We start from the raw sequence: 25,231 nt of genomic DNA, 5'->3' as shown, positions 1-25,231 counted from the left end.
CACTTAGCATAATACCCTCCAGGTCCATCCACGTAGTTGCAAATGGCAAGATTTCATTCTTTTTGATTGCTGAGTAATACTCCATTGTATGTATGTATGTGTATATATACACGTATGTATACACATACATACATATATATGTATGTATGTATATATATACCACATTTTCTTTATCCATTCATCCATCGATGGACATTTGGGCTCTTTCCATACTTTGGCTATTGTTGATAGTGCTGCTATAAACATGGGGGTGCATTTGTCCCTTCAAAACAGCACATCTGTATCCCGTGGATAAATGCCTAGTAGTGCAATTGTTGGATCATAGGGTAGTTCTATTTTTAGTTTTTTGAGGAACCTCCATACTGTTTTTCAGAGTGGCTGCACCAGCTTGCATTCCCAAGGCTTTATTTATTTTTAAGAGAGAGAGAGAGAGAGAGAGAGAGAGAGAGAGAGAGTACTAGCAGGGGAGAGACAGAGAGAGAGGGAGACAACAGAATCTGAAAAAGGCTCCAGGCTCTATCTAAACTGTCAGCACAGAGCCCAATGCGGGGCAGGAACTCATGAACCATGAGATCGTGACCTGAGCTGAAGTCAGATGTTTAACCAGCTGAGCCACCCTGATGCCTATCTCTTTGAGGTTCCACCAGAGGATCACTAAAGGAAAATTCATGCGCATAGGACAGAATAATCTATAATTTAAGTCCCATTTCCCCAAAAAGACTTACCAAATTTTATTTATATAGATTATGACCCTCTCAAATTACTTTATTGTTAAAGAACAAATTGTTAAATTTGTTAAAGGGAAAATGTTAAATACTATTTTTAGAAAAAATGAAATAATGCTATTTGCTCCATATTCTTAAATATTGTTTTATTATATCTGCCCTACAATCCATATTTTTTTTTCACATAAAAATTATCGTAGAGCTTCATAGGCCTGTGTCAGGTATCTATCCTGCAGAACCATTGACTATTAGATGTTAAGCACAAGTCCATATCATAAAATGTTTGTGTAACACAAGAGTCCAAAAATAAGTTCTAATACTCTTCTTAAATTCAGAGAATAGAGTACTCCATATTACTTCCCTCCCTTCCTCAAGCCAAAAGAAAAGGAGCCTTGCCTAAACAAAGTATCCAGGATACCTCTGTATATTACCTATTTTTAAAAATTTTTTAAATGTTTTATGATTTATTTTTGAGATAAGAGTGCAAATGGGGGAGGGGCAGGGAGTGGGAACGACAGAATCCAAAGCAGCTCCAGGCTCTGAGCTGTCAGCACACAGCCCAACATGAGGCTCGAACCCACCAGCTGTGAGATCATGACCTGAGCCAAAGTCGGACACTCAACCGACTGAGCCACCCAGGCGGCCTGTACATTACCTATTTATATCTGACAGACTGCCTGTCTGACCAATAAACTAATCCTAGAATTAACTGGACAAACCAGATTACCAGCTCTGTTTGTCTTAGGTAACTTCCTGTTGCCACCATACCCAATAGCAAGTCCTGAGATTTGGTCTCTACCTCTTTTCTCGTCTCTAAAGATACCTTGTCTTAGGTCTTCTTAATTGTCTAATTAAGTCTTAAGACTTAATTGTGTATGACTTGACACAATTACAAGTCATACAGCATAAAACCACAGTGTCACCAGACATCAGTGAAGTAAATTATTGGTATACCTTCTCAATTAGCTTGGCAGTGGTTTAAAATAATTAAATAATTTCTTTGAAGTTCTGGGTTGTAACTCCCCTTCCATTCACTAACATCCTTAAAGCAAATATTTGTCTCTTTTCATAGTTGATCTATTCCCACCTCAATGAAAAAGCTGAAGTCTCCTTATACCCACAGGTGCTTTGAAAGCCTATTACAGGTTCAGGTTCAACCACTAGGTTTCAAGTCAAAACTGCTCTCCTTGGAATCAGTCAGTGTTCTGAATTCTGCCCGTGGAGAATCCCTGGCTAGCTTTTTTTCTTTGCTGTTTTCACACTTTAATCCATAACCCGAAAACTGGATCCTTGCCCTCACAACTGGCTCCTTGTCCTACTTTATTATGCATACTTTTCTTGGAAACTGATTATCCTGGATCTTCTATTTTTAATGATCTCATTCTGGAATTTCCTTGCTTTAACTTCAAGTTTCTCAAAGTGCAATTTAATCCATACCTTCAGATCAGGAGAGAAAAGGCAGAATTCCAAATTTATCATTGAGAATTCCTTCCTTTTCACTGCCCCAACTTTCCCAGCCTAATCTAGCCTACATCCTTTCCCCTCCATTCCAGACTGATTTCAAAGGCCACTAAAACATCATAAATTTAATGGCACTTCTAACTTCTCTAATTACAATCAAGCTGGTCATATACCTAATTCTGACAACAATTCTGATCAAAAGTTTGGAGGTTCTTTTGCCTCAGAACTTAAATGACTAGGAAAAGACCCTGAAGTAAATTAATAAAGTTAGAACTAAAGCCCAAATATTTAACAAAGACTGAAAAGGAAATGATACATTTTATCAATAGTCAATTTTTATATTTCAGGCTCACTTTTCCAAGTAGTATAAGTGTTCTTCCTGAAAAACACAAAATGTACATCCAATTAAATATTTTACAAAGTTTTTGAGGGATAACTGAAGTATAATAAACTGCATATATTTTTTATTAGTTCCATTTAATTTTTTTTATTTTTTTAAATGTTTATTTATTTTTGAGAGAGCTAGAGCATGAGCGGGGGAGGGGCAGAAAGAGAGGGAGACACAGAATCCAAAGCAAGCTCCAGGCTCTGAGCTGTCAACACCGAAGGGCTCGAACTCACGGACCGCAAGATCATGACCTGAGCCAAAGTCGGACACTTAACTGACTGGCCCACCAAGGCAGCCCTAGTCCCAGTTTTCAAACTGCACGTATTTAAAGTATACAAACTAACCAGTTTTGTGATGCCATGTCATACAACTGAGAACATAACATTTTTATCACTTCAAAAGTGTCCTAATGTCTGCATGTAATCTATCTCTCCCTCTTCTTCCCCCTGTACCAACAACACCCAGTAAGCTTCCTTTCAGGATAACTTTGCAATTTCTAGAATTTTATATGAATGAAATAATAAGCATGTGTTCTATTTTTATTTGGGTTCTTTCACTTAACACAATGATTTTGAGATTCATTCATATTTTTGCATGTATCAATTGATCTTCCATTTTATTGCCAAGTCATCAAATATAATTTTACAAAGTAGTAAAAAGAAAATCCTCATTGTGAAAACATCTTACTATATTTATGATGTCTAGAACAGATATTTTTAATATGCTTCTGTGTTTTTTTAAGTCTACTTATTTATTTGGGGTGAGGGGAGGAAAGGAGGGGCAGAGAGAGAGGAAGAGAAAGAATCCCAAGCAGGCTCCACACTGTCACAGCAGAACCCAACAAGGGGCTCAATCTCAGGAACTGTGAGCTCATGACCTGAGCCGAGATCAAGAGTCAGAGGCTTAACTGACTAAACCACCCAGGCACCCCCGCTTATTTTAAAAGGAAGAATGTCACAGAAAAACTGCACAATGAAGAAATATATTTTATTAATCACCTCTGGAAAAAAAGTAAGAATTAAAAATTTCAATGATCTAACTTTAGCAGCTAAAAATACAGGACTACGTTTCTTTAAAACTTACTCCCACGGAAATGAAAAAAATGTAAAACAAACAAACAAAAAAGGCACCTGTCTGGCTCAGTTGGAGTATGAGACTCTTGATCTCAGCGTTGATAAATTCAAGCTGCACACTGGGTATAGAGATTACTAAATAAATAACTTAATCCTGTGGATTAATTTTTTTTTTAATTTTTTAATGTTTATTTTTTGAGAGAGAGACAAAGTATGAGTAGGAGAGGAACAAAGAGAGTGAGAGATGAGAGAATCTGAAGCAGGCTCCAGGCTCTGAGCTGTCAGCACAGAGCTTGACACGAACCATGAAATCATGACCTGAGCCAAAGTCGAATGTTCCAAGCACACCCCCCCCTTTTTTAAGAGAGAGAGAGATCACACACAACCCAGGGATGGAGGAGTAGTGGGGGAGAGACAGAGACAGAGAGACAGAGAGAGTGAGAGGGAGAATCCACAGCAGGCTCCATGCTCAGCTTGGAGCCCAACATGGGGCTTAATCCCATGAGCTTGGGATCATGACCTGAGCCGAAATCAAGAGTCAGATGCTCAACTGACTGAGCCACCCAGGTGCCCCTCCCATAGAATAATTTTTAAATGTGTATTATTGAGAAAAGTTAATATGGGAAGAAAATAAAGCAATAATTTTTACTGTATGTACTGTAACCCATTTATTACATGCTGTCCAAAGTTCAAAGAACTTTTATGCATTCACAAAAAATCACAGGCATTTTACAATAAATATCTAGTTTAAATAATGTGTATAAATGAAAGATTCCTACTAAAGAAAAATACTATAAAAAAAAGGATGAATTATAGTAAAGACTTCCTTTCTAGCTAAATATAAAAACATTTTTCAATAATTTGCCCTCCTATACTAGTTTGCATACACATAGGAGGATACACTGTTTCTTATGCCATTTATTTCTGAGAATATATCCTTGAAAATCCTAAAATTGGCTAAAATGTCCCTTAACTACAAAATTAATCCAAAAATCCTAACTTTTATTATATTTTACATAATATTTGAAGCTACAATATATGTAGTTATATTGCTTATACATGTGCATTGCTTATAAATTTTTATTTTAAATTATAATGTATATAATCTGCAATGTTAACCATTACAAAGCTAACAATTTTTTAAAGTCTGTCATTTTTCATAATAGCATATTACTTGGGTAATATCTCAGATTCTTAGAAAGGTGCTGCAGGATATTCTTATAACTTTAAGAAGAGGATAGGAAAACATGAATCCTAAAGCTCTAAGTATAAATGACTCAAAACACAAATTTTTTCCTCTTCATATTCTCAAGCAGCTACTCAGAAAAAGTATCAAGGTATTACATTTAAAAGTACATTAAGAAAGGATTCTCACATTTATCACTTAATGACAAAAATAAATATAAAAGTCCAACTGTATTTATAACTCTTTTCCCTACAATTTAATCTAAATACTGAATGTAATAACTCACACTAGTCAAAGATGACAGACTCAAAAGATAGTAACTACCATACGCAAGGCAAACAAAATAGTTCCATTTCTGTGACAAACAAATTTATTAGGTAGGTACTCAATAAAAGAAAGTTATGTTTATTCCACCTATGGGCATGGGGAGAAAGGGGAAAAGGTAAGAATTCAGATGTCTGCCCTCTACATTCACCCAAGTTTAGCAATATTAGTTGCTTTCCCTATCATTTAGAATTTTTATATGAATTTTATGTTTCTATAGTCAAACTTAGCTAAATCTCACCAGCTAAATTGTAGCAGTTTTGAACATGGTTATAAATTAAATCTACCTTACTTTACCCTATAATACCAATTAAGGAACATGCTATTGGAGAGATGTGTTGATCAAGACCGACTTAAACAGGATATTAATTATTTTTGTCATCTCCTACACCAGTCATGTCAGTAGCTCAGTTAATAAACCAATTCAAGTAAATGATTATGCATAAGTTAATTTCTCTAAGAGTACTTTTCAGTATCAATATAAATAATTTCAATGACAGCTGTAATACCACTTAGAAATTCATAATTTGTGTAATGTACTTGATGTAATATTTTAGATAAGAAGTTCACTAGTTCCATTATGCTCAATGACATATCAGCTCCCCTACTTTAAACTCTGTTTTTCAAAAGTTTATGAAGCTGTTTAAAAACCACTCTAGAGGGGCGCCTGGGTGGCTTGGTCGGTTGAGTGTCGGACTTTGGCTCAGGTCATGATCTCACAGTCCGTGAGTTCGAGCCCCGCGTTGGGCTCTGTGCTGACAGCTCAGAGCCTGGAGCCTGTTTCAGATTCTGTGTCTCCCTCTCTGTGACCCTCCCCCGTTCATGCTCTGTCTCTCTCTGTCTCAAAAATAAATAAAAACATTAAAAAAAAAAAAAAAAAAAACCACTCTAAGATAGGGGTGTCTGGGTGGTTCAGTAGGTTAAGCATCTGACTCTTGATTTTGGCTCAGGTCATGACCTCGTGGTTGATGAGTTGGAGCCCCATGCTGACAACAAGAAGCCTGCTTGGGATTCTGTCTCCCTCTCTCTCTGCCCCTCCCCAGCTGTCTGCCTATCTGTCTCTGCCTCTCTGTCTCTCTCTCTCTCAAAAATAAATAAACATTTTTTAAAAAATCACTCTAGATAAAATTTGGCAGTTAAGAACCAAAAAGACAATAATGCACATTTTTTTAAAGTCCATATGTATGTTTACAAGAGAGTGAAATATTCTGTCAATATTTTCATCTAACAGAATCCTTGGAATCTTTTCTGTCCAGAAATATTGAAATCTTGAAAAACAATGAAATTTAAGAACCAGCATAATTACACTGTGAACAAAAAGTGATGCAGTTAAACTCTAGTAAACGTTTTACAGATTCTAGCTACACAGAAAGATTTTAAACCAGAATCCTGCTTAGTGTTCTCCTGTCAGCTATAATATCAAGATCAGAATTTACCATAACAAATGAAAACATTAGCTATTCTTCTCTGGTGGATATAAATACATTAGTTATTTCAGTATATTACAACAGTCAATGATGAGTAGCATCAAATGCTGACAATAACTTTGAGTTGTCAAGGAAGTTGTTTTCATCATTTAAGAAAATCCAACATAAAGGGATATAATAAAAATACAGATCAACTAATATCAAAACAAGAAAACACTAATCATAATTCTGTGGTCAGTCCCCCTAAACCTAGACTATCTAGTAAATACATGTCCCTAGTCCCAATATGAATACTTCAGTATAAACTTACCACCTCTAACGGAAAAATATCCTACTGATCAACTGTTTTCACATGTTGACCACTGTGTCTGAAAATACACCAGGCTCTAAGATTGCTTTCACTTAAAATGTGTATTTTCCTCTCATCTGGAAAAGGTTAAATGTTCAAAGACTGCAAAAGTTAGCAAAGCTGACTTCACAAATATTGGTTTCCTAGTCATTGTTGTAATAAGATTTTGCAGAATAACATAAATATTTTTTAAAAATCATTAACAAATCAAATACTCATTAAGTTTACACTATGCACAGCACTCTGGGATGTATTTTTTAAAAGCCATAAAGTCTGCCCATCAAGAATCATAACTTAGTTGAGAGACAAGATTTAAATGAATAATTAGCGAACAAGCCATTATTTCATAAAATGTTGTGCTACATAGTAGATAGAGGCAGGCTTTAATACCTATAAGGAATCAGAGTAAAACAATGTAGGCTAAAGCTGTCGAAGGGAGCTATAAGGAGAAAGGTGGAATGGTATTACTCTACTAACCAGTCATCCAGAGTTGAAATCAATCCTAAAATAGAAATTTAAGAGTTTCCAGTTAAAAGAAATCATTAATGAGTAGGTACTCCTTAACGAGCTACTCATTAATGATTTCTTTTAACTGGAAACTCTTTAAATTCATTAAAATGGTGAGAACTACTTTTAAGTGAATGTGAAAACAATAGGAAATGATTACAAATTAATACTACATGGAAATATTTTGTTATTAGAATTTCTTTGGGAGAATAGGAGTTGGGGGATGGGTGATTCCCTAAAGAAAATATAAGCACTGGTTTATTAAGAACTAGTGGCTTTGCTTCCAAAAAGGCCAAATTCAAGTATTATACATCTTTCATTTACTTACCATGTACTTCATTTTTACTTTGTTTTCTCAATCCCCTCAAATTTTATTCATTTAATATTCTATTCAAATAATATGTGGTTACTACTATTAGCAAGGTCAGAATTGCATCAAAATATTTAATTACACTAATCTATCCTAGAAACAAGAGACGAATGAAATCAAAGCTTAAATTCTAAAAATTGTAAACTGTCATGAGTTCTTACTCTTAATCCAAAATGTCTTGAAATTCATCATAGCAAGTCTTCAGAGAAGGTAAAAAAAATGGGAATTCAGTTCTAAATAAATCTCTTTTGCTCTAAAAATATACAGCTTCTCTCTTCTAGAAAATAACTTAGAAACTTACCTTGGCTCCTTAATTAACATATTAAGGACTAAAGTTATTGTCTTTTTAAGTTTAACGTCCTTTTGCACTAAGATTCTAAAAATATCTCCCCTTGGGGTGCCTAGGTGGCTTAATCAGTTAAGCTTTGACTCTTGATTGACTCTTGATTTCAGCTTAGGTCATGATCTCAGGGTCATGAGATCAAGCTGTATTGCATGCTCCCGACTCTACCCTAGGTGTGGAGCCTGCTTAACAGTCTCTCCCTCTCCCTCTGCCTCTCCCTTGTCGCACACAGAAGCTCACTCTCTCTCAAAAAAAAAATTAAAAAGAAAGAGAAAAAAAAAAAACCTCCCCTTGCTCTCAAAAAATATGTTATTACATTTCCTTTAAAGAAAAACACTGATTAACTAGGAAATGAACTTCTCTCCCCACCCACAATTAGCAGCTTAAATGGTTCCTGGGGCTTTTCTTATAGAGATACTGACATTAAAATAATGCTGTTGTGCCTCAAAACATTAACTTCAGAATCTCACCAAGAGTACCCTCTTCACCCAAATTTAAGGCCAAACTTCTCCATAGGATTGTAAGAAAGATCTCACAAAGGACATCACTTCATTTATAAATCCTATCATTTAACTTATTTCTCTGCAGCTGTAGAATACAGATCCTCCATTCTGAGTCTACCTACTAAGACTAAATCCAAGCTTCAAAACTTGAATTTTGAATGGGAAATTCACATCCATTTTATTTAAAATGTGCCATTTCTCCTTCAATAAATTACTCTGCAAATATGAATTATACTAATAAATTCTCTCCCTTTCCCAAACACACAAAAGCTGATGAAATCTATCTACTAACACACCTATCTCAGAGAGATGGCTGAAAAAAAACACAAGCTCATTTTATATAAATGTTAAAACTATTCCAGAACTCAGCTTTTTTAAGTTCTTTCTGAGCTTTTTGGGGTTCACTCATCCTTTTGAGATTACAGTGTGAGAAACTATTATAAAGACTTCATTTTCTGAGAAAATACCAGAGACTAATCAAAGATAAAGTACTTAGTTCCTTATCATACTTTACAACATACACAATATACTATACATACTAATCAATATACACATGCTAATAGTACCTGTCCTCACTTAAAATAAGCCTATGTCAGTAAATTAGGGCAAAAAAAACTAACATCATCACTAAAAGCATTTATAGAATTTATATGTGTTTAATACAGTGCTAGAGTTTACACCAAAAGGCATTAACTACAATGAAACTGAAACCTGAAACTATCATTGTTTACAAATTGTTTACAATTTAAAATTAAGATCATTCTTGTAAAATAACTACCTTAATTATTGTAGCCAGTGATGACTCTCAACAGAGTCCAAAGGACAGAGGCAAGATCCCTGAAATAGTTTTGGGTGGAATGAAATTTATGGAATATTTACATAAAAATGATGTTGCAAGGAGTTCCACTTCCACCTTATATGTACAAAGTCTGAAAGAGAGTTACTCCTAACCTAAAAAACAGAAAAAGCCAGATAAACTATCATACAACATTTCTTGAGCCTGTCAGAGGCAACCAAGTAGCCTGACATCCCAGGAAGAACAGATTCCTCCAAAACATAGGATGCATGAATTGCCTGTCCAATAGCAGAGCATGGGAGGAAGATGCAGGTGCTACTAAAAGAGAGTAAGAAAAAGAAACAGCTAAAATTTTAACTGATCTGTTTTCTGTTTCCATAGAGTTGGCTATTCCCACCATTTCATACAAATGGAATTTAAAAAATTGTGTCTTTGTGTTTGGCTTCCCTGACTTAGCATGTTTTACGGGTTCATCCATGCACATATCAGAAAACTTCATTCCTTTTTATTAACAAATAATATTTCACTGTATGGATTTACAACATTTTGTTCAGTTGACAGACATCTGATTTCTGCAATGAAAACTACAAAACATGAAAAAAATTAAAAACCAAATGTAAAAACTTCCTAATTTCATAAGTCAAAAGATTTAAATATTGTTAAAATGGTTAATACTCATGCTGAAACAGAAAGCTCAATAAGTAGTATTAAGAAAAAAGTTAACTCTATCATAATTCTGAAACAATGGCAGAATACATAATTTTACACAAGAATACATTTAAGAGAATTAATGCAACATATATCCTGATCCAAAAAAAGATAAAAATTAAAAATGCAAACCCCATATTATGTAAACCTCAGGTTCAAAAGCACACAACACAGGTTAGAAACAGAAACTGTCATTAATTAAGAATGGTGAATTATGGTTCTTTATAATATACCAAACCTAAAATTCCTATAATTTTCAGTGTTTTATTAACAGTTTCAGTGTTTTATTGTCATTTCATATTCAGAATAACATAGTGCATATCTGTGTCTATAGCTATAAAATAATTAACTATTTTTAGAAAGAGTATATTTATATAAACTTAGCACACTTTACCTCTATGTAAAATTTTTGGTAGAAATTAAATAAGCCTTTACAGGTTCCAGTGAGCTAGCATTTCATTTATAACACTTAATTTTAATTTTTTTTTTCCTACTGTTTACTTACTTTTGAGAGAGAGAGAGACAAAGCACAAGTGGGAGAGGGGCAGAAGGAGAGAGACACAGAATCCGAAGCAGGCTCCAGGCTCTGAGCACAGAGCCCAACACGGGGCTCGAACCCACAGACTGTGAGATCATGACCTGAGCCGAATTTGGACGCTCAACCAACTGAACCACCCAGGTGCCCCAACACTTAATTTTATACAATTAACTTAATTAGGCTTTACTAAAATGGAAAGGTTTTCTTTAACACAAAATGTATAAAACATATTCCCAACATAAAATTTATGTCAGAGTAACAAAGTTTATAAGAATAAGAAGCCAGTCATACAAATGGTCCCATGATTATAATCAGTGGCTATTAAAACTCAAAAATATAAAAGTACAACTGCAGATCTGTGTTACTCCCCTATGGCCTCTAAAAACACAATCATACTGACATCTAAAATAAGACTTGCTTTAAGATAAAGGGAGGTAAACCTTTGAGAGACTCTTAAATACAGAGAACTGAGTGTTGCTGGAGGGGAGGTGCGTGGGGGGATGGGTTAAAGGAGTGATGGTCATTAAGGATGGCACTTTTAGGAATGAGTACTGGGTGTCATATGTAAGAGATGAATCATTGGGTTCCACTCCCAAAACCAAGACTACACTGTATGTTAACTAACTTGAATTTAAATAATAAAAAATGAAATAATGAAATGAAATATAAAAAAATAAAATATAAAATAAAATAAATAAAATAAATAAAATAAAATAAAATAAAATAAAATAAAATAAAATAAAATAAAAATAAAATAAAATACCTGTTTACCTACTTGGCAAGAAAAATAACTGTGAGGAAGATTATACATGTTAAGGCCAGAAGGCTCCTCAGGAACTCAGGCTGGTGGGTAACTATCTCAAAGGAAAACCTAGAATATAAAGATTACCTCAGCAACTTTTGGAGGCACTCCATCCCCAAGCACCTCCCTGATGAAGCAGTGTTGGCCCATATAGTATGAGAGTCCACAGGTCCTCTTGAAGGCATCTTTCAGTCGTTTCAGCTCTACGTCGGTAACTGTAATCCAGAAATTGAAGAGGGTAAGAAACCAGAAGAAAAACAAAGTCTTTCAAAATCTTCGTTTTTTCAAAATAAGTGTTGGCAAGGATGTGGAAAAAAGGGAATCCTTGTGCATTGTTGGTGGGAAGGTAAACTGATGCAGCCACAATGGAAAACAGTATAGAGGTTCCTCAAAAAATTAAAAATAGAAATAACACAATTCAGCAGTCCGCTTCTGCGTATTTGCCCCCACCCCCCCTTCTGAGCATTTATCCAAAGAAAACAAAAACACTAATTTGAAAAGACAGATGTGCCCCTATGTTCACTGCAGCATTATTTACAATAGCCAAATTATGGAAGCAACCCTAAGTGTCCACGAACTGATAAATGGATAAGAAGATACGGTATAGATATATCTAGATATATAATGTGGAATATTACTCAGCCATAAAAAAAAATGAAATCCTGCCACTGGCAACAACATGAATGGACTCAGACAGTATTATCCTAAGTGAAATAAGTCTGACAGGGAAAGACAAATCCTGTATGATTTCACTTATATGTGGAATCTAAAAAAACAGAAACAGACTCATAAATACAGAGAAAAAACTGGTGATAGCCTGAGAAGAAAGAAGGGATGAGGTGATGGACAACATAGGTGAAGGAGATAAAGAGGTACAAACTCCCAGTTATAAAATAAATAAGTTACAGGGATGTAAAGTACAGCATTGGGAATATAGTCAATAATAGTGTATTAACTTAGTATGGTGACAGGTGACAACCATTTCATTATGTATATATATATATATAGTTTTTTCAATTTTTTTAATGTTTATTTATTTTTGAGAGAGACAGAGCCCAAGTAGAGTAGGGGCAGTGAGGGAGATACGGAATGCGAAGCAGGCTCCAGGTTCTGAGCTGTCAGCATAGGGCCCAACACGGGCTGGGACCCACGAACCGTGGATCATGATCTGAGCTGAAGTTGGACACTTAACCAACTGAGCCACCCAGGCACCCTTCATTATGTATATAAACATTGAATCACTATGTTATATACCTGAAACTAATATAATATTGTATGTCAACTATACAATTGTTTTTAAATCAAATTAAAGAAATCTTTACATTTTTCCAACCAAATTCCAAATAAAAACTGGCCCTAAAAAATATAAATATTACTCCTAATAAAATATTATTCCTAATAAAATATTACAAAATATTATTCCTAATAAAAATAAGGAATACATATCTCTTTCCAGATAAGTATGACAAAGCCAAAGATATTTTGTCATAATTCCAATACTTTCCAATCTAACGAAGAAAATAAATGGGAAAATTGTTGACCCACTACTTTCCAACAACAGAATAGTAAACATACAAATTTTAGGCAGGGGCAAGGAAGAGGTAACAAGTATTTCAAATTAGCTGATAATCTAAATGGCATTAGATTCTGCAATTAATATGTTTTCAGCAACAATGCATTCATTTCCTTTGGATAAAAATTATATTATCTGTACTTCTTCAGCACTTATCTATCCATGTGAAGGACAGATCCCAAGTTTAGCTTAAATTTTGTCATCATTTATAAAGAAAGTAATCTTCTATAAAGAATTATTTTAACAAACTAACATTTTATTTTCTTTCATTTTTTTAAAAAAATGTTTATTTTTCAGAGAGAGAGAGAGCAGGGGAGGGACAGAGACAGACAGACAGAATCCCAAGCAGGCTCCACCCTGTCGGCACAGAGCTCGATGTGGGGCTAAAGCTCATGAACTGTGAGATTATGACCTGGGCAGAAATCAAGAGTTGGATGCTTAACCAACTGAGCCACCCAGGCACCCCTAACAACCTAACATTTTTAGGCCCCCACTATCAAAAAAATTAGAGTCATTACTTTATTTTAGGGATTGCAGACTTTTTTCACTGAATAGAACAATATCTGTCTACAAGGACAAGAAAAATACCCTTTAATATTACACAGTCAGTTCAAGGATCATAATGGAGGCAGAGAAATGGTAGCTTTAGCCCAAGCTGGAGGAAAAGAAGACTGGACAGAGAGAATGATTACATAAAAATTTAAAGGCTAACCAAAGCCAAAGGAACAAAGGCATATCAGGCAGAGATAATAGTTTGTTTCAAAGTACAATGATGTATGGAATGTATGGAGAATTCTATGTTACTAGAACAAAATAAACAAGGCAGGGGCAGTAAATGATAGACCTACATAGGCGGTCATTTGACCAAGGCATAAAAATTTTGCTCTGTCATAATAAGGAAGGGATATGGTCACATTCAATTCAGATACAAACTCCTGGCAGATAAGAAACAGGACATAGGTACAATTCAGACAGTTTATTCTGCTAGTAGTGTAAAGAGGCAAAAAGTAGACTGCTAATACAAGAAAAGGAGAAGCTAAATCTGGGAAATGTGTACAAGGAAGTCAGTAGAACTTGAAGCCTGAGTGAGAAGCTATCTAGAATACTACTCAGTATTCTAGTCAGGGAAACTTGTAAGGTGGCATTTCCATGCAGAAAGGGAATGTAAGATCATAAAGAAAATTAAAGAAATTAATTAAAGAAAAAATTAAAATTGAAGAAAAAATTTAAAGAAAAATACTTTACTAAAAATATTTTTCTTTAATTTTTTTCTACTATATTCTTTATTTTTGTGTATATTTTTTCAAATTCTATTTTACCATCATCATCTCATTTTAGTCCACTTCAGTGTATTCATTTTTTCAAATTCTCAAACGATTTCTTTTTTTTTCTCCCCCCACCCCCACCTTTTTTTCTCTAATCTGTCAAACCACTTTCAACACCCAGACCAAAACACACCTAGGATCTAGCATCATCTATTTGATTTTTGTGTCTGTGTGTATTTTTAATTTTTAATTTTAATTTCCTTTATTTCAATTTTTCTACCTCATTAATTCCTTTTCTCCCTTCAAAATGACAAAACGAAGGAATTCACCCCAAAAGAAAGAGCACAAAGAAACGACAGCCAGGCATTTAACCAACACAGATAAAAGCAAGATGTCTGAACCAGAATTTAAAATCACAATAATAAGAATACTAGCTGGAGTCAAAAATAGATTAGAATCCCTTTCTGCAGGAAAAAGAAGTAAAACATAACCAGAATGAAATTAAAAATGCTATAACTGAGCTGCAATCATGGATGGATGCAGCGGCGGCAAGGATGGATGAGGCAGAACAGAGATCAGTGATATAGAGGACAAACTTATAGAGAATAATGAAACAGAAAAAAAGAGGGAGATTAAGGCAAAAGAGCACAATTTAAGAATTAGAGAAATCAGTGACTCACTAAAAAGGAACAACATCAGAATCATAGGGGTCCCAGAAAAGGAAAAGAGACAAATAGGAGTAGAAGGTTTATGTGAGCAAATCATAGCAGAAAACTTTCCTAGCCTGGGGAAAGACACAGACATCAAAATCAAGGAAGCACAGAGGACCCCCATTCGATTCAACAAAAACTGAAAATCAAGGCATATCATAGTCAAATTCACAAAATACTCAGGCAAGGAGAGAATCATGAAAGCAGCAAGGGAAAAAAAGTCCCTAACATACAAGGGAAGACAGATCAGGTTTGCAGCAGACCTATCCACAGAAACTTGGCAGGCCAGAAAGGAGTGGCAGGATATATTCAGTGTGCTAAATCAGAAAAATATGCGGCCAAGAATTCTTTATCTAGCAAGCCTGTCATTCAAAATAGAAGGAGAAATAAAAAGTTTCCCAGACACACAAAAATTAAAGGAGTGTGTGACCACTAAATCAGCCCTGCAAGAAATTTTAAGGGGGACTCTCTGAGGGTAGAGAAGATATATAGATAGATAGATAGACAGACAGACAGATAGATAGATAAATACCAAAAGCAACAAAGGTTAGAAAGGACCAGAGAACATCACCAGAAACTCCCAACTCTACAAGCATCATAATGGCAATAAATTCGTATCTTTCAGTACTCACTCTAAACATCAGTGGACTCAATGCTCTAATCAAAAGACATAGGGTAACAGAATGGATAAGAAAACAAGATCCATTTATATGCTGTTTACAAGAGACCCATTTTAGACCTAAAGACACCTTCAGATTGAAAATAAGGGGATGGAAAACCATCTATCATGCTAATGGTCAACAAGAGAAAGCCGGAGTAGCCATACTTATATCAGACAATCTAGACTTTAAAATACTGTATCAAGATGCAGAAGGACATTATACCATAATCAAGGGATCTGTCCAACAAGAAGACCTAACAATTGTAAAAATTTATGCGCCAAATGTGAAAGCACCCAAATATATAAATCAATTAATCATAAACATAAAGAAACTCATTGATAGTAACACCATAATAGTAGACTTCAACACCCCATTTCCAGCAATGGACAGATCATCTAGTCAAAAAATCAATAAGGAAACAATGGCTTTGAATGACATACTGGACCAGATGGACTTAACAGATATATTCAGAACATTTCATCCTAAAGCAGCAGAATATACATTCTTCTCCAGTCCACATGGAACGTTCTCCAGAATAGACCATATACTGGGACATAAATCAGCCCTAAGTAAGTACAAAAAGATCGAGATCATACCGTGCATATTTTTAGACCACAATGCTATGAAACTCGAAATTAACCACAAGAAAAAATTTGGAAAGGTAACAAATACTTGGAGACTAAAGAACATCCTACTAAAGAATGAATGGGCTAACCAAGCAGTTAAAGAGGAAATTCGAAAGTATATAGAAGTCAGTGAAAATGATAACACCACAACCCAAAACCTCTGGGACGCAGCAAAGGCGGTCATAAGAGGAAAGCATAAAGCAATCCAGGCCTTCCTAAAGAAGGAAGAAAGATCTCAGATACACAACCTAACCTTACGCCTTAAGGAGCTGGAAAAAGAACAGCAAATAAAACCCAAAACCAGCAGAAATAATAAAGCTGGAAATAATAAAGATCAGAGCAGAAATTAATGCTATTGAAACCAAAAAAACAGTAGAACAGATCAAAGAAACCAAAAGCTCATTCTTTGAAAGAATTAACAAAATTGATAAACTACTAGGCAGTTTGATCAAAAAGAGAAAGGACCCAAATAAATAAAATCAAGAATGAAAGAGGAGAGATCACAACCAACACAACAGAAATAAAAACAATAATAAGAGAATATTATGAGCAATTATATGCCAATAAAATGGGTAATCTGGAAGAAATGGACAAATTTCTAGAAACATACACACTACCAAAACTGAAACAGTAAGAAATACAAAATTTGAACAGACCCATAACTGGTAAGGAAATCAAATTAGTAATCAAAAATCTGCAAAAAAAACAAGAGTCCAGGGCCAGATGGCTTTATAGGGGAATTCTACCAAACATTTAAGGAAGAGTTAACACCTAATCTCTTGAAACTTTTCCAAAAAATAGAAATGGAAGGAAAACTTCCAAAGTCTATGAAGCCAGCATTACCTTGATTCAAAAACCAGACAGAGACCACACTAAAAAGGAGAACTATACACCACTTTCCCTGATGAACATGGATGTAAAAATCCTCAACAAGATATTAGACAACCGGATCCAACGATACATTACAAAAAGTATTCACCACAACCAAGTGGGATTTATACCTGGGATGCAGGGCTGGTTCAATATCTGCAAAACAATTAACGTGGTTCATCACATCAATAAAAGAAAGGACAAGAACCATATGATCCTCTCAATAGATGCAGAGAAAGCATTAGGCAAAATACAGCATCCTTTCTTGATAAAAACCCTCAAGAAAGTAGGGATAGAAGGAGCATACCTCGAGATCATAAAAGCCATATACGAGCGACCCAACACTAATATCATCCTCAATGGGGCAAAACTGAGAGCTTTTCCCTTAGGTCAGGAACAAGACAGGGATGTCCACTATCACCACTGTTATTCAACACAGTATTGGAAGTCTTAGCCTCTGCAATCAGACAACACAAAGAAATAAAAGGCATCCAAATTAGCCAGGAGGTCAAACTTTCACTCTTCTCAGATGACATGATACTCTATATGGAAAACCCAAAAGATTCCACCAAAAAACTGCTAAAATTGATTCATGAATTCAGCAAAGTTGCAGGATACAAAATCAATGCACAGAAATCGGTTGCATTCCTATACACCAACAATGAAGTGACAGAAAGAGAAATCAAGGAATCGATCCCATTTACAGTTGCACAAAAAAACCATAAAATACCTAGGAATAAATCTAACCAAAGAGGTGAAAAATATACACTGAAAACTATAGAAAGCTTATGAAAGAAATTGGAGAAGACACAAAACAATGAAAAAATATTTCATGCTCACAGATTGGAAGAATATTGTTAAAATGTCGATACTACCCAAAGCAATCTACATATTCAATGCGATCCCTATCAAAGTAACACCAGCATTCTTCACAGAGCTAGAACAAATAATCCTAAGGAACCAGAAAAGACCCCAAATAGCCAAAGCAATCTTGAAAAAGAAAACCAAAGCAGGAGGCATCACAATCCCAGACTTCAAGCTATACTACAAAGCTGTAACCATCAAGACAGTATGGTACTGGCACAAGAACAGGCACTCAGATCAATGGAACAGAATAGAGAACCCAGAAATGGACCCACAAACGTATGGCCAACTAATCTTTGACAAAGCAGGAAAGAATATCCAATGGAATAAGGACAGTCTCTTCAGCAAGTGGTGATGGGAAAACTGGACAGCAACATGCAGAAGAATGAACCTGTACCACTTTCTTACACCATACACAAAAAGAAACTGAAAATGGATGAAACACCTCAATGTAAGACAGGAAGCCATCAAAATCCTTGAGGAGAAAGCAGGCAAAAACCTCCTTGATCTTGGCCGCAGCAACTTCTTACTCAACACGTCTCCGGAGGCAAGGGAAACAAAAGCAAAAATGAACTAACTGGGACCTCATCAAAATAAAAAGCTTCTGCACAGCAAAGGAAACAATCAGCAAAACTAAAAGGCAACCGACGGAATGGGAGACGATATTTGCAAATGACATAACAGATAAAGGGTTAGTATCCAAAATCTATAAAGAACTTCTCAAACTTGACACCCAAAAAACAAATAACCCAGTGAAGAAATGGGCAAAAGACATGAATGGACAATTCTCCAAGGAAGACATCCAGATGGCCAACCGACACATGAAAAACTGCTCCACATCACTCATCATCAGGGAAATGCAAATGAAAACCACAGTGAGATACCACCTCACACCTATCAGAATGGCTAACATTAACAACTCAGGCAACAACAGATGTTGGTGAGGATGCAGAGAAAGAGGATCTCTTTTGCATTGTTGGTGGGAATACAAGCTGGTGCAGCCACTCTAGAAAACAGTATGGAGGTTCCTCAAAAGGCTACAAATAGAACTACCCTACAACCCAGCAACTGCACTACTAGGCATTGATCCACGGGATACAGGTGTGCTGTTTCAAAGGGACACATGCACCCCCATGTTTATAGCAGCACTATCAACAATAGCCAAAGCATGGAAAGAGCCCAAATGTCCATTGATGGATGAATGAATAAAGAAGATGTGGTATATATATATATACAATGGAGTATTACTTGGCAATCAAAATGAATGAAATTTTGCCATTTGCAACTACGTGGATGGAACTGGACGGTATTATGCTAAGTGAAATTAGTCAGTCAGAGAAAGACAAAAATCCTATGACTTTACTCATATGAGGACTTTAAGAGACAAAACAGATGAACATAAGGGAAGGGAAATAAAAATAATAATAATAACAACAATAATAAAAACAAGGAGGGGGACAAAACAGAAGAGACTCATAAATATGGAGAACAAGCTGAGGGTTACTGGAGGGTTTGTGGGAGGGGGGATGGGCTAAATGGGTAAGGGGCATTAAGGAATCTACTCATGAAATCATTGTTTCACTATATACTAACTAATTTGGATGTAAATTTTAAAAAATAAAAAATAAAAAAAATTTTTAAAAACCACAAATAAGCAGCACAATAAGTCAGAGACAAAACCACAAAAATCAATGCTTACAGTATCTGCAGACAAAGAGAAAATACTCTAAGAATACTGAATAGGAATAGTTAAAACAAGGAAAACAAGAAAGTATAGTCTCCAAAGGACAAGAGAAAGGGACTGGTCTACAGTCTTGTGTAAGACAGAAAGGACCCAAAAAATAAAGACTGAAGAGTCCCTGGCACATAGATTAACATTCAATAAACGTTCATAGTAGCGAGAGAAACCTCATGGGTTTGACAACTTGGGATTCTCTCTTCCTCTCTTTGCCCCTCCTCAACCCATTCTCATTCTCATTCTCTCTCTCTCTCTCTCTCTCTCTCTCTCTCTCTGTGTGTGTGTGTCTCTCAAAAATAAAGAAATAGTGTGCCTGGGTGGCTCAGTAGGTTAAGCGTCTGACACTTGTTTTCTGACTCAGGTTTTTGGCTCACAGTTTGTGAGACTGAGCCTCTCATTGGGCTCTGTGCTGACAGCATGGAGCCTACTTGGGATTCTCTCTCTCCATGCCTGTCCCGCTTGTGCTTGCTCTCTCTCCTCTCTCTCTCAAAATAAACATTCAAAAAAATGAAAAAGTTAAACAAAAATAAATAAACTTGCCAAAATACTAGAAACAACTCCTTTGTCCATAAACTGGTGAAAAAATAAATATGGTATATCCATACAAGGAATGGTAATCTGCAATAAACATAAAGAAACTACTGATTAATGCAACAACATAAATGAATCTCAAAAATGATACTGAGCAAAAGAAATCAGACACAAAAGAACATACACTGTATGACTACATTATATCAATATCTTGCAGAGGCAAAACTAGCTATGATGACAAAGACAACTAGTAGCTGACCAATGATGAAGTAAAGGGTGTGTGGGTGGGACTGTAGGGAACAGACTGCAAAGAGGTAGGAGGCAACTCTTCTGAGGTGATGGAAATGTTTTATATATTTGACTGGGGTGGCAATTACACAAGAGAAACATTTGTCAAAACTTATTAAGCTGAATACTTAAAATTTGTGCATTTTATTATATCTAGATTATATTTCAATAGAATAGACCTTTAAAAAATGAACAGCCAAAAAGCACCAAATATTGAGGAAGATTCCAACAAGGAAAGGTACCAAAACAAATAGGGGTGAGAGGAATGAATAGAAATAATGGAGAAAGAAGAAAACAATTACTAAAAACCTCCAAATAATCTTAGAGAAGGATAAAAAGAAAATTATATCCAAATAAGTACCAAAAGTCTATGGCCATACCACCCTGAATGCACCTGATCTTGTCTGATCTCGGAAGCTAAACAGGGTCAGGCCTGGTTAGTAGTTGGATGGGTACCAAAAAATGTAATAATGAGAAAGTAACAATAATCTCTTGAGCCCTTTCCCAGCCAACTATAAGAGAATGTTCTACATCAAAATGAGAGGATAAACAAAAGAAAGAAAAGGGACCTAGGAAACACGGACTCCAGCATGACAGAAGTAAAGGGAATCCCTGGGCTGATTATGATATGACACCCCAGGATGACAGCTATACAGGAGGCCTAGAGGATAAGACCAGATCAAAAATGAAGAAGAAGGGCTCAAGAAAAAAAAAAGAAAAACAAGGAGGACAGGACAGTAAACCAAAGACAATAACCACAGTGGGAATAGCTTTAAGAAGCATTTCACCTTCAAAAAATAAATCTCAAGGACTAATTTTACTTTAGGTTTTTCTTAACAACCTAGAAAAAAAGAGGAGAAGCATTTCAAAGTACAGCTGAACCTTGAACAATACAGGTTTGAACTGCATGGGTCCACTTACACATGGACTTTTTTCAATAAATATATTGAAAAATTTTTTAGAGATTTGTAATTTGAAAAAACTCACAGATGAGCTGAAGAGCCTAGAGATATTGAAAAAATTGAAAAGGTATGTCATGAATGCATGAAACATATGTAGATACTAGTCTATTTTATCATTTACTATCATAAAATATACAAAATCTATTAAAAAAAGTTAAAATTTATCAAAACTTACACACACAGTCTGTACATGGTGCCATTCCAACTGAGAAATGTAAACAAATGTAAAGATGCAGTATTAAATCATAACTGCATAAAACTAACTGCAGTATTACTGTACTACTGTAATAATTTCGTAACCACCTCCTGTTGCTATTGCAGTGAGCTCAAGTGTTAAGACTGTCTGCTTCAAACTCTATGTGATGCTAATCATTTCCACATGAACAGTTCATCTCTCCAGTAAACTGTGTATCACAGTAAAAAGTGATCTCTCATCGTTCTCATGTATTTTTCATCACATTTAGTGCAAAACCATAAGCCTTGAATGACACCAAGACCCACACAAAGTGCCACTGGTGATGCTGTAAGTGTACCCAAAAAGCAGAGAAAAGTCTGAAAAAGCTGAATTGCTTGATATGTACCACAGATTGAGGTCTGTAGCTGCGGTTGCCCATGATTTCAAGATAAATGAATCCAGTGTAAGGACTGTTGTAAAAAAAGAAAAGGAAAATTCATGAAGCCATCACCACATCTGTGCCAGCAGGAGTGAAAACCTTGAACTTTTTGTGAAATACTTTTTGATCTTGTATTGAAAATGCAGCTTTTATGTGGGTGCAGGTTGCTAACAAGAAAGGCATACCTGTAGACTCAAGATTCTTCAATTCAAGAAAAACTGAAGTCCTTATATGACAACTTACAGCAAAAGGAAGGTGAAGGTTCTAAAGCAAGCTGAAGAATTTAATGCCGGCAAAGGACGGTTTGAGAATTTTAGAAAGACGTTTGGCTTAAAAAATGTAAAGGTAACAGGAGAAGCAGCTTCTGCTGAGCAAGAGGCAGCAGATGAATTCTCAAATGCCATTTAGAAAATCACTGAGAAGGATATCTGCCTGAACAAGTTTTTAATGCAGACAAAAGTGCTGTATCCTGTGAAGAAAATGTCACAAAGAAAAGAACATTTATTAGTAAGGAAGAGAAACAAGCACTAGGATTTAAGGTGGGAAGAGATAGGCTAATTGTACTGTTTTGTGCAAATGCAGTAAGGTTCATGATCATCAACTATAAAGTTGCTAACACCTGAGCCTTGAAAGGAAAAAGATAAACATCAGCTGCCATCATTGGGTTGTAGAGCAAGAAGTCTCTGGACAACAAGAATCCTTTTTCTAAACTGGTTCTACCATTGCTTTGTCCCTGAAGTCAGGAAGTACCTTGCCAGTAAAATCTACTTTTTTTTTTTTTCCAACGTTTTTTATTTATTTTTGGGACAGAGAGAGACAGAGCATGAACGGGGGAGGGGCAGAGAGAGAGGGAGACACAGAATCGGAAACAGGCTCCAGGCTCCGAGCCATCAGCCCAGAGCCTGACGCGGGGCTCGAACTCACAGACCGCGAGATCGTGACCTGGCTGAAGTCGGACGCTTAACCGACTGCGCCACCCAGGCGCCCCTAAAATCTACTTTTTAAAATTCTTGGGGACACCTGGGTGGCTCAACCAGTTAAGCATTCAACTTCAGCTCAGGTCATGATCTTATGGTTCGTGAATTCGAGCCCCACATCTGGCTCCACGATGACAGCTTAGAGCCTGGAGCCTGCTTCGGATTCTGTGTCCCGCCCCCGACCTCAAAATTAAACATTAAAAACAATTTTTAATAAAATAAAATTCTTTTGATTCTCATCTTTATTAAACTTTGGACAATGGACCCTGTGGTCAGGGCTGCTATTGCTGCTGCTCCTGGTAACAGGACAATACTAGTGCCACTCATACCACCTGTGCCAAATGCATTCTGCACAGTTTCAGCCTCTGTGTCAGCATGCCTTGAGTCAGAATCTGGCATGTGGTCACCAGAGTGGTGGAGCCTCACGCCATGTCCAACTTCAAAAATGTCTGGGAAACTGGGGTTTCCCCTCTTATGGACGAAGGTGGTCTCTACCTCTATTAAGAGTCTTTAAAAAAAAAAAGAAAGAAAAAGAAAAGACTCTTCAAGTGTGGAATCCCTTACACAGGAAAAGGGGTACAAATTCTGGGGGTGGACACTGGAATTGAGGAATGGAAAAACAATGACAAATTTCAATTTTTGAAGCAGTGATCTGAGACTAGAACTTGGTAGTCTCAGGTTTGCTTAGAGGAATGAGTGACTAATCACATTTTTCAAATAAAAAAAATTCTTCTGATATTGAACAATGCCCTTGGGCACTCAGAACGCCATAACTTTACCATCAAAGGCGTCAAACAGTCTACTTGCCCCCAAACACAGTATCTCTAATTCAGCCTCTAGATCCAGGGGGTCAGGTCATGAAGACCTTTAAGGCTCATTACACACAGTACTCTGTGAAAAGGACTGTCAATGCTATGGAAGAGATCCCCGATAAGAGAGGACATCATGAGGGTCTGGAAAGATTACACCACTGAAGATGTCATCATTGTTACACAAAAAGTAGTGAAAGCTATCAAAGCCTGAAACAATAAATTCCTGCTGGAGAAAACTGTGTCTAAATGTTATGCATGACTTCACAAGATTTACAACAGAGCCAATCAAGGAAAACATGAAAGAGTCTGTACATATGGCAAAAAAGGTGGGAGATAAAGAGTTTCAAGATAGGGATCTTAAAGAATTTCAAGAGCTAAGAGACACCACACCAGAAGGCAGAATTTGATGGAGACACATTGATGGAGGTAAGTGTTTCCAAACCAGTGCCAGATGATGACAAAGAAGAGGTAAAAGAAGCAGTGCCAGAAAACAAATTGACATTAGACAATTCAGCAGAAGGATTTCAATTAGTCAAGACTGCTTTGACTTCTTTTTTGACCAGGACCCTTCTATGATACCATACCAATGCTGACGTCTCCTGTATGACATTTTTAGAAAAATGAAAAGGCAAAAAAGTCAAATGGAAATTATAATGTATTTCCATAAAGTTACATTGAGTGTGCCTGCCTCTCCTGCCTCCCCTTTCACTTCTTCTGCCTCTGCCACCCAAGACAGCAAGACAAGCCCTCCTCTTCCTCCTCCTCAGCCTATTCAACATGAAGAAAATGAGGATGAAGATCTTTATGATGATCCACTTCCACTTAATGAACACTAAACAATTATATGTCATAGTTAATAAACTTATCTTGGGGCACCTGGGTGGCTCAGTCGGTTAAGTGTGTTTGTGAGTTCAAGCCCTGTGTCGCTCTGCATTGACAGTGCAGAGCCTGCTTGGAATTCTCTCTCTCTCCCTCTCTCGCTCTCTGCCCCTCCCTGCTCATGCTCGCTCTCTCTCTCTCTCTCTCTCTCAAAATAAGCAAACTTAAAAAAAATTAAACTTATCTCTTGTATATGTGTCTTCATGTGAAAATCAGTAACTGTACAGCAAGAACTGTAGATGTTTCTGTGTCATCATAATCATCGAACTATTCACCATGTAGAACATCATGTGCAAAAAACTCATGTGGAAGTGGATAGCCTATCTTTATGATGACATTTAATATAAAATCAATAATGTA

At 36.1% G+C, this 25,231-nt stretch overlaps 1 protein-coding gene and 1 long non-coding RNA gene across 2 annotated transcripts in view; one reads left to right on the top strand and one right to left on the bottom strand.

Moving 5' to 3' along the window:
- USP32 (ubiquitin specific peptidase 32) overlaps positions 1–25,231 on the bottom strand; it is a 248,995-nt gene that overhangs the window by 167,178 nt on the left and 56,586 nt on the right. Inside the window, exon 2 of the mRNA XM_049637818.1 lies at positions 11,588–11,715. Within this exon, the coding sequence (XP_049493775.1) occupies positions 11,588–11,715 (128 nt within the window). The remainder of the gene's footprint in view (positions 1–11,587; positions 11,716–25,231) is intronic.
- Positions 1–25,231, top strand: part of LOC125927467 (uncharacterized) — a 129,801-nt gene that overhangs the window by 100,524 nt on the left and 4,046 nt on the right. The window lies entirely within an intron of this gene.

The sequence above is a fragment of the Panthera uncia genome, chromosome E1, assembly GCF_023721935.1.
Source record: "Panthera uncia isolate 11264 chromosome E1, Puncia_PCG_1.0, whole genome shotgun sequence".
Lineage (NCBI taxonomy): Eukaryota > Metazoa > Chordata > Mammalia > Carnivora > Felidae > Panthera > Panthera uncia.
The sequence above is the reverse complement of the archived record's forward strand: the minus strand, read 5'-3'. Positions and strand labels throughout refer to the sequence as shown.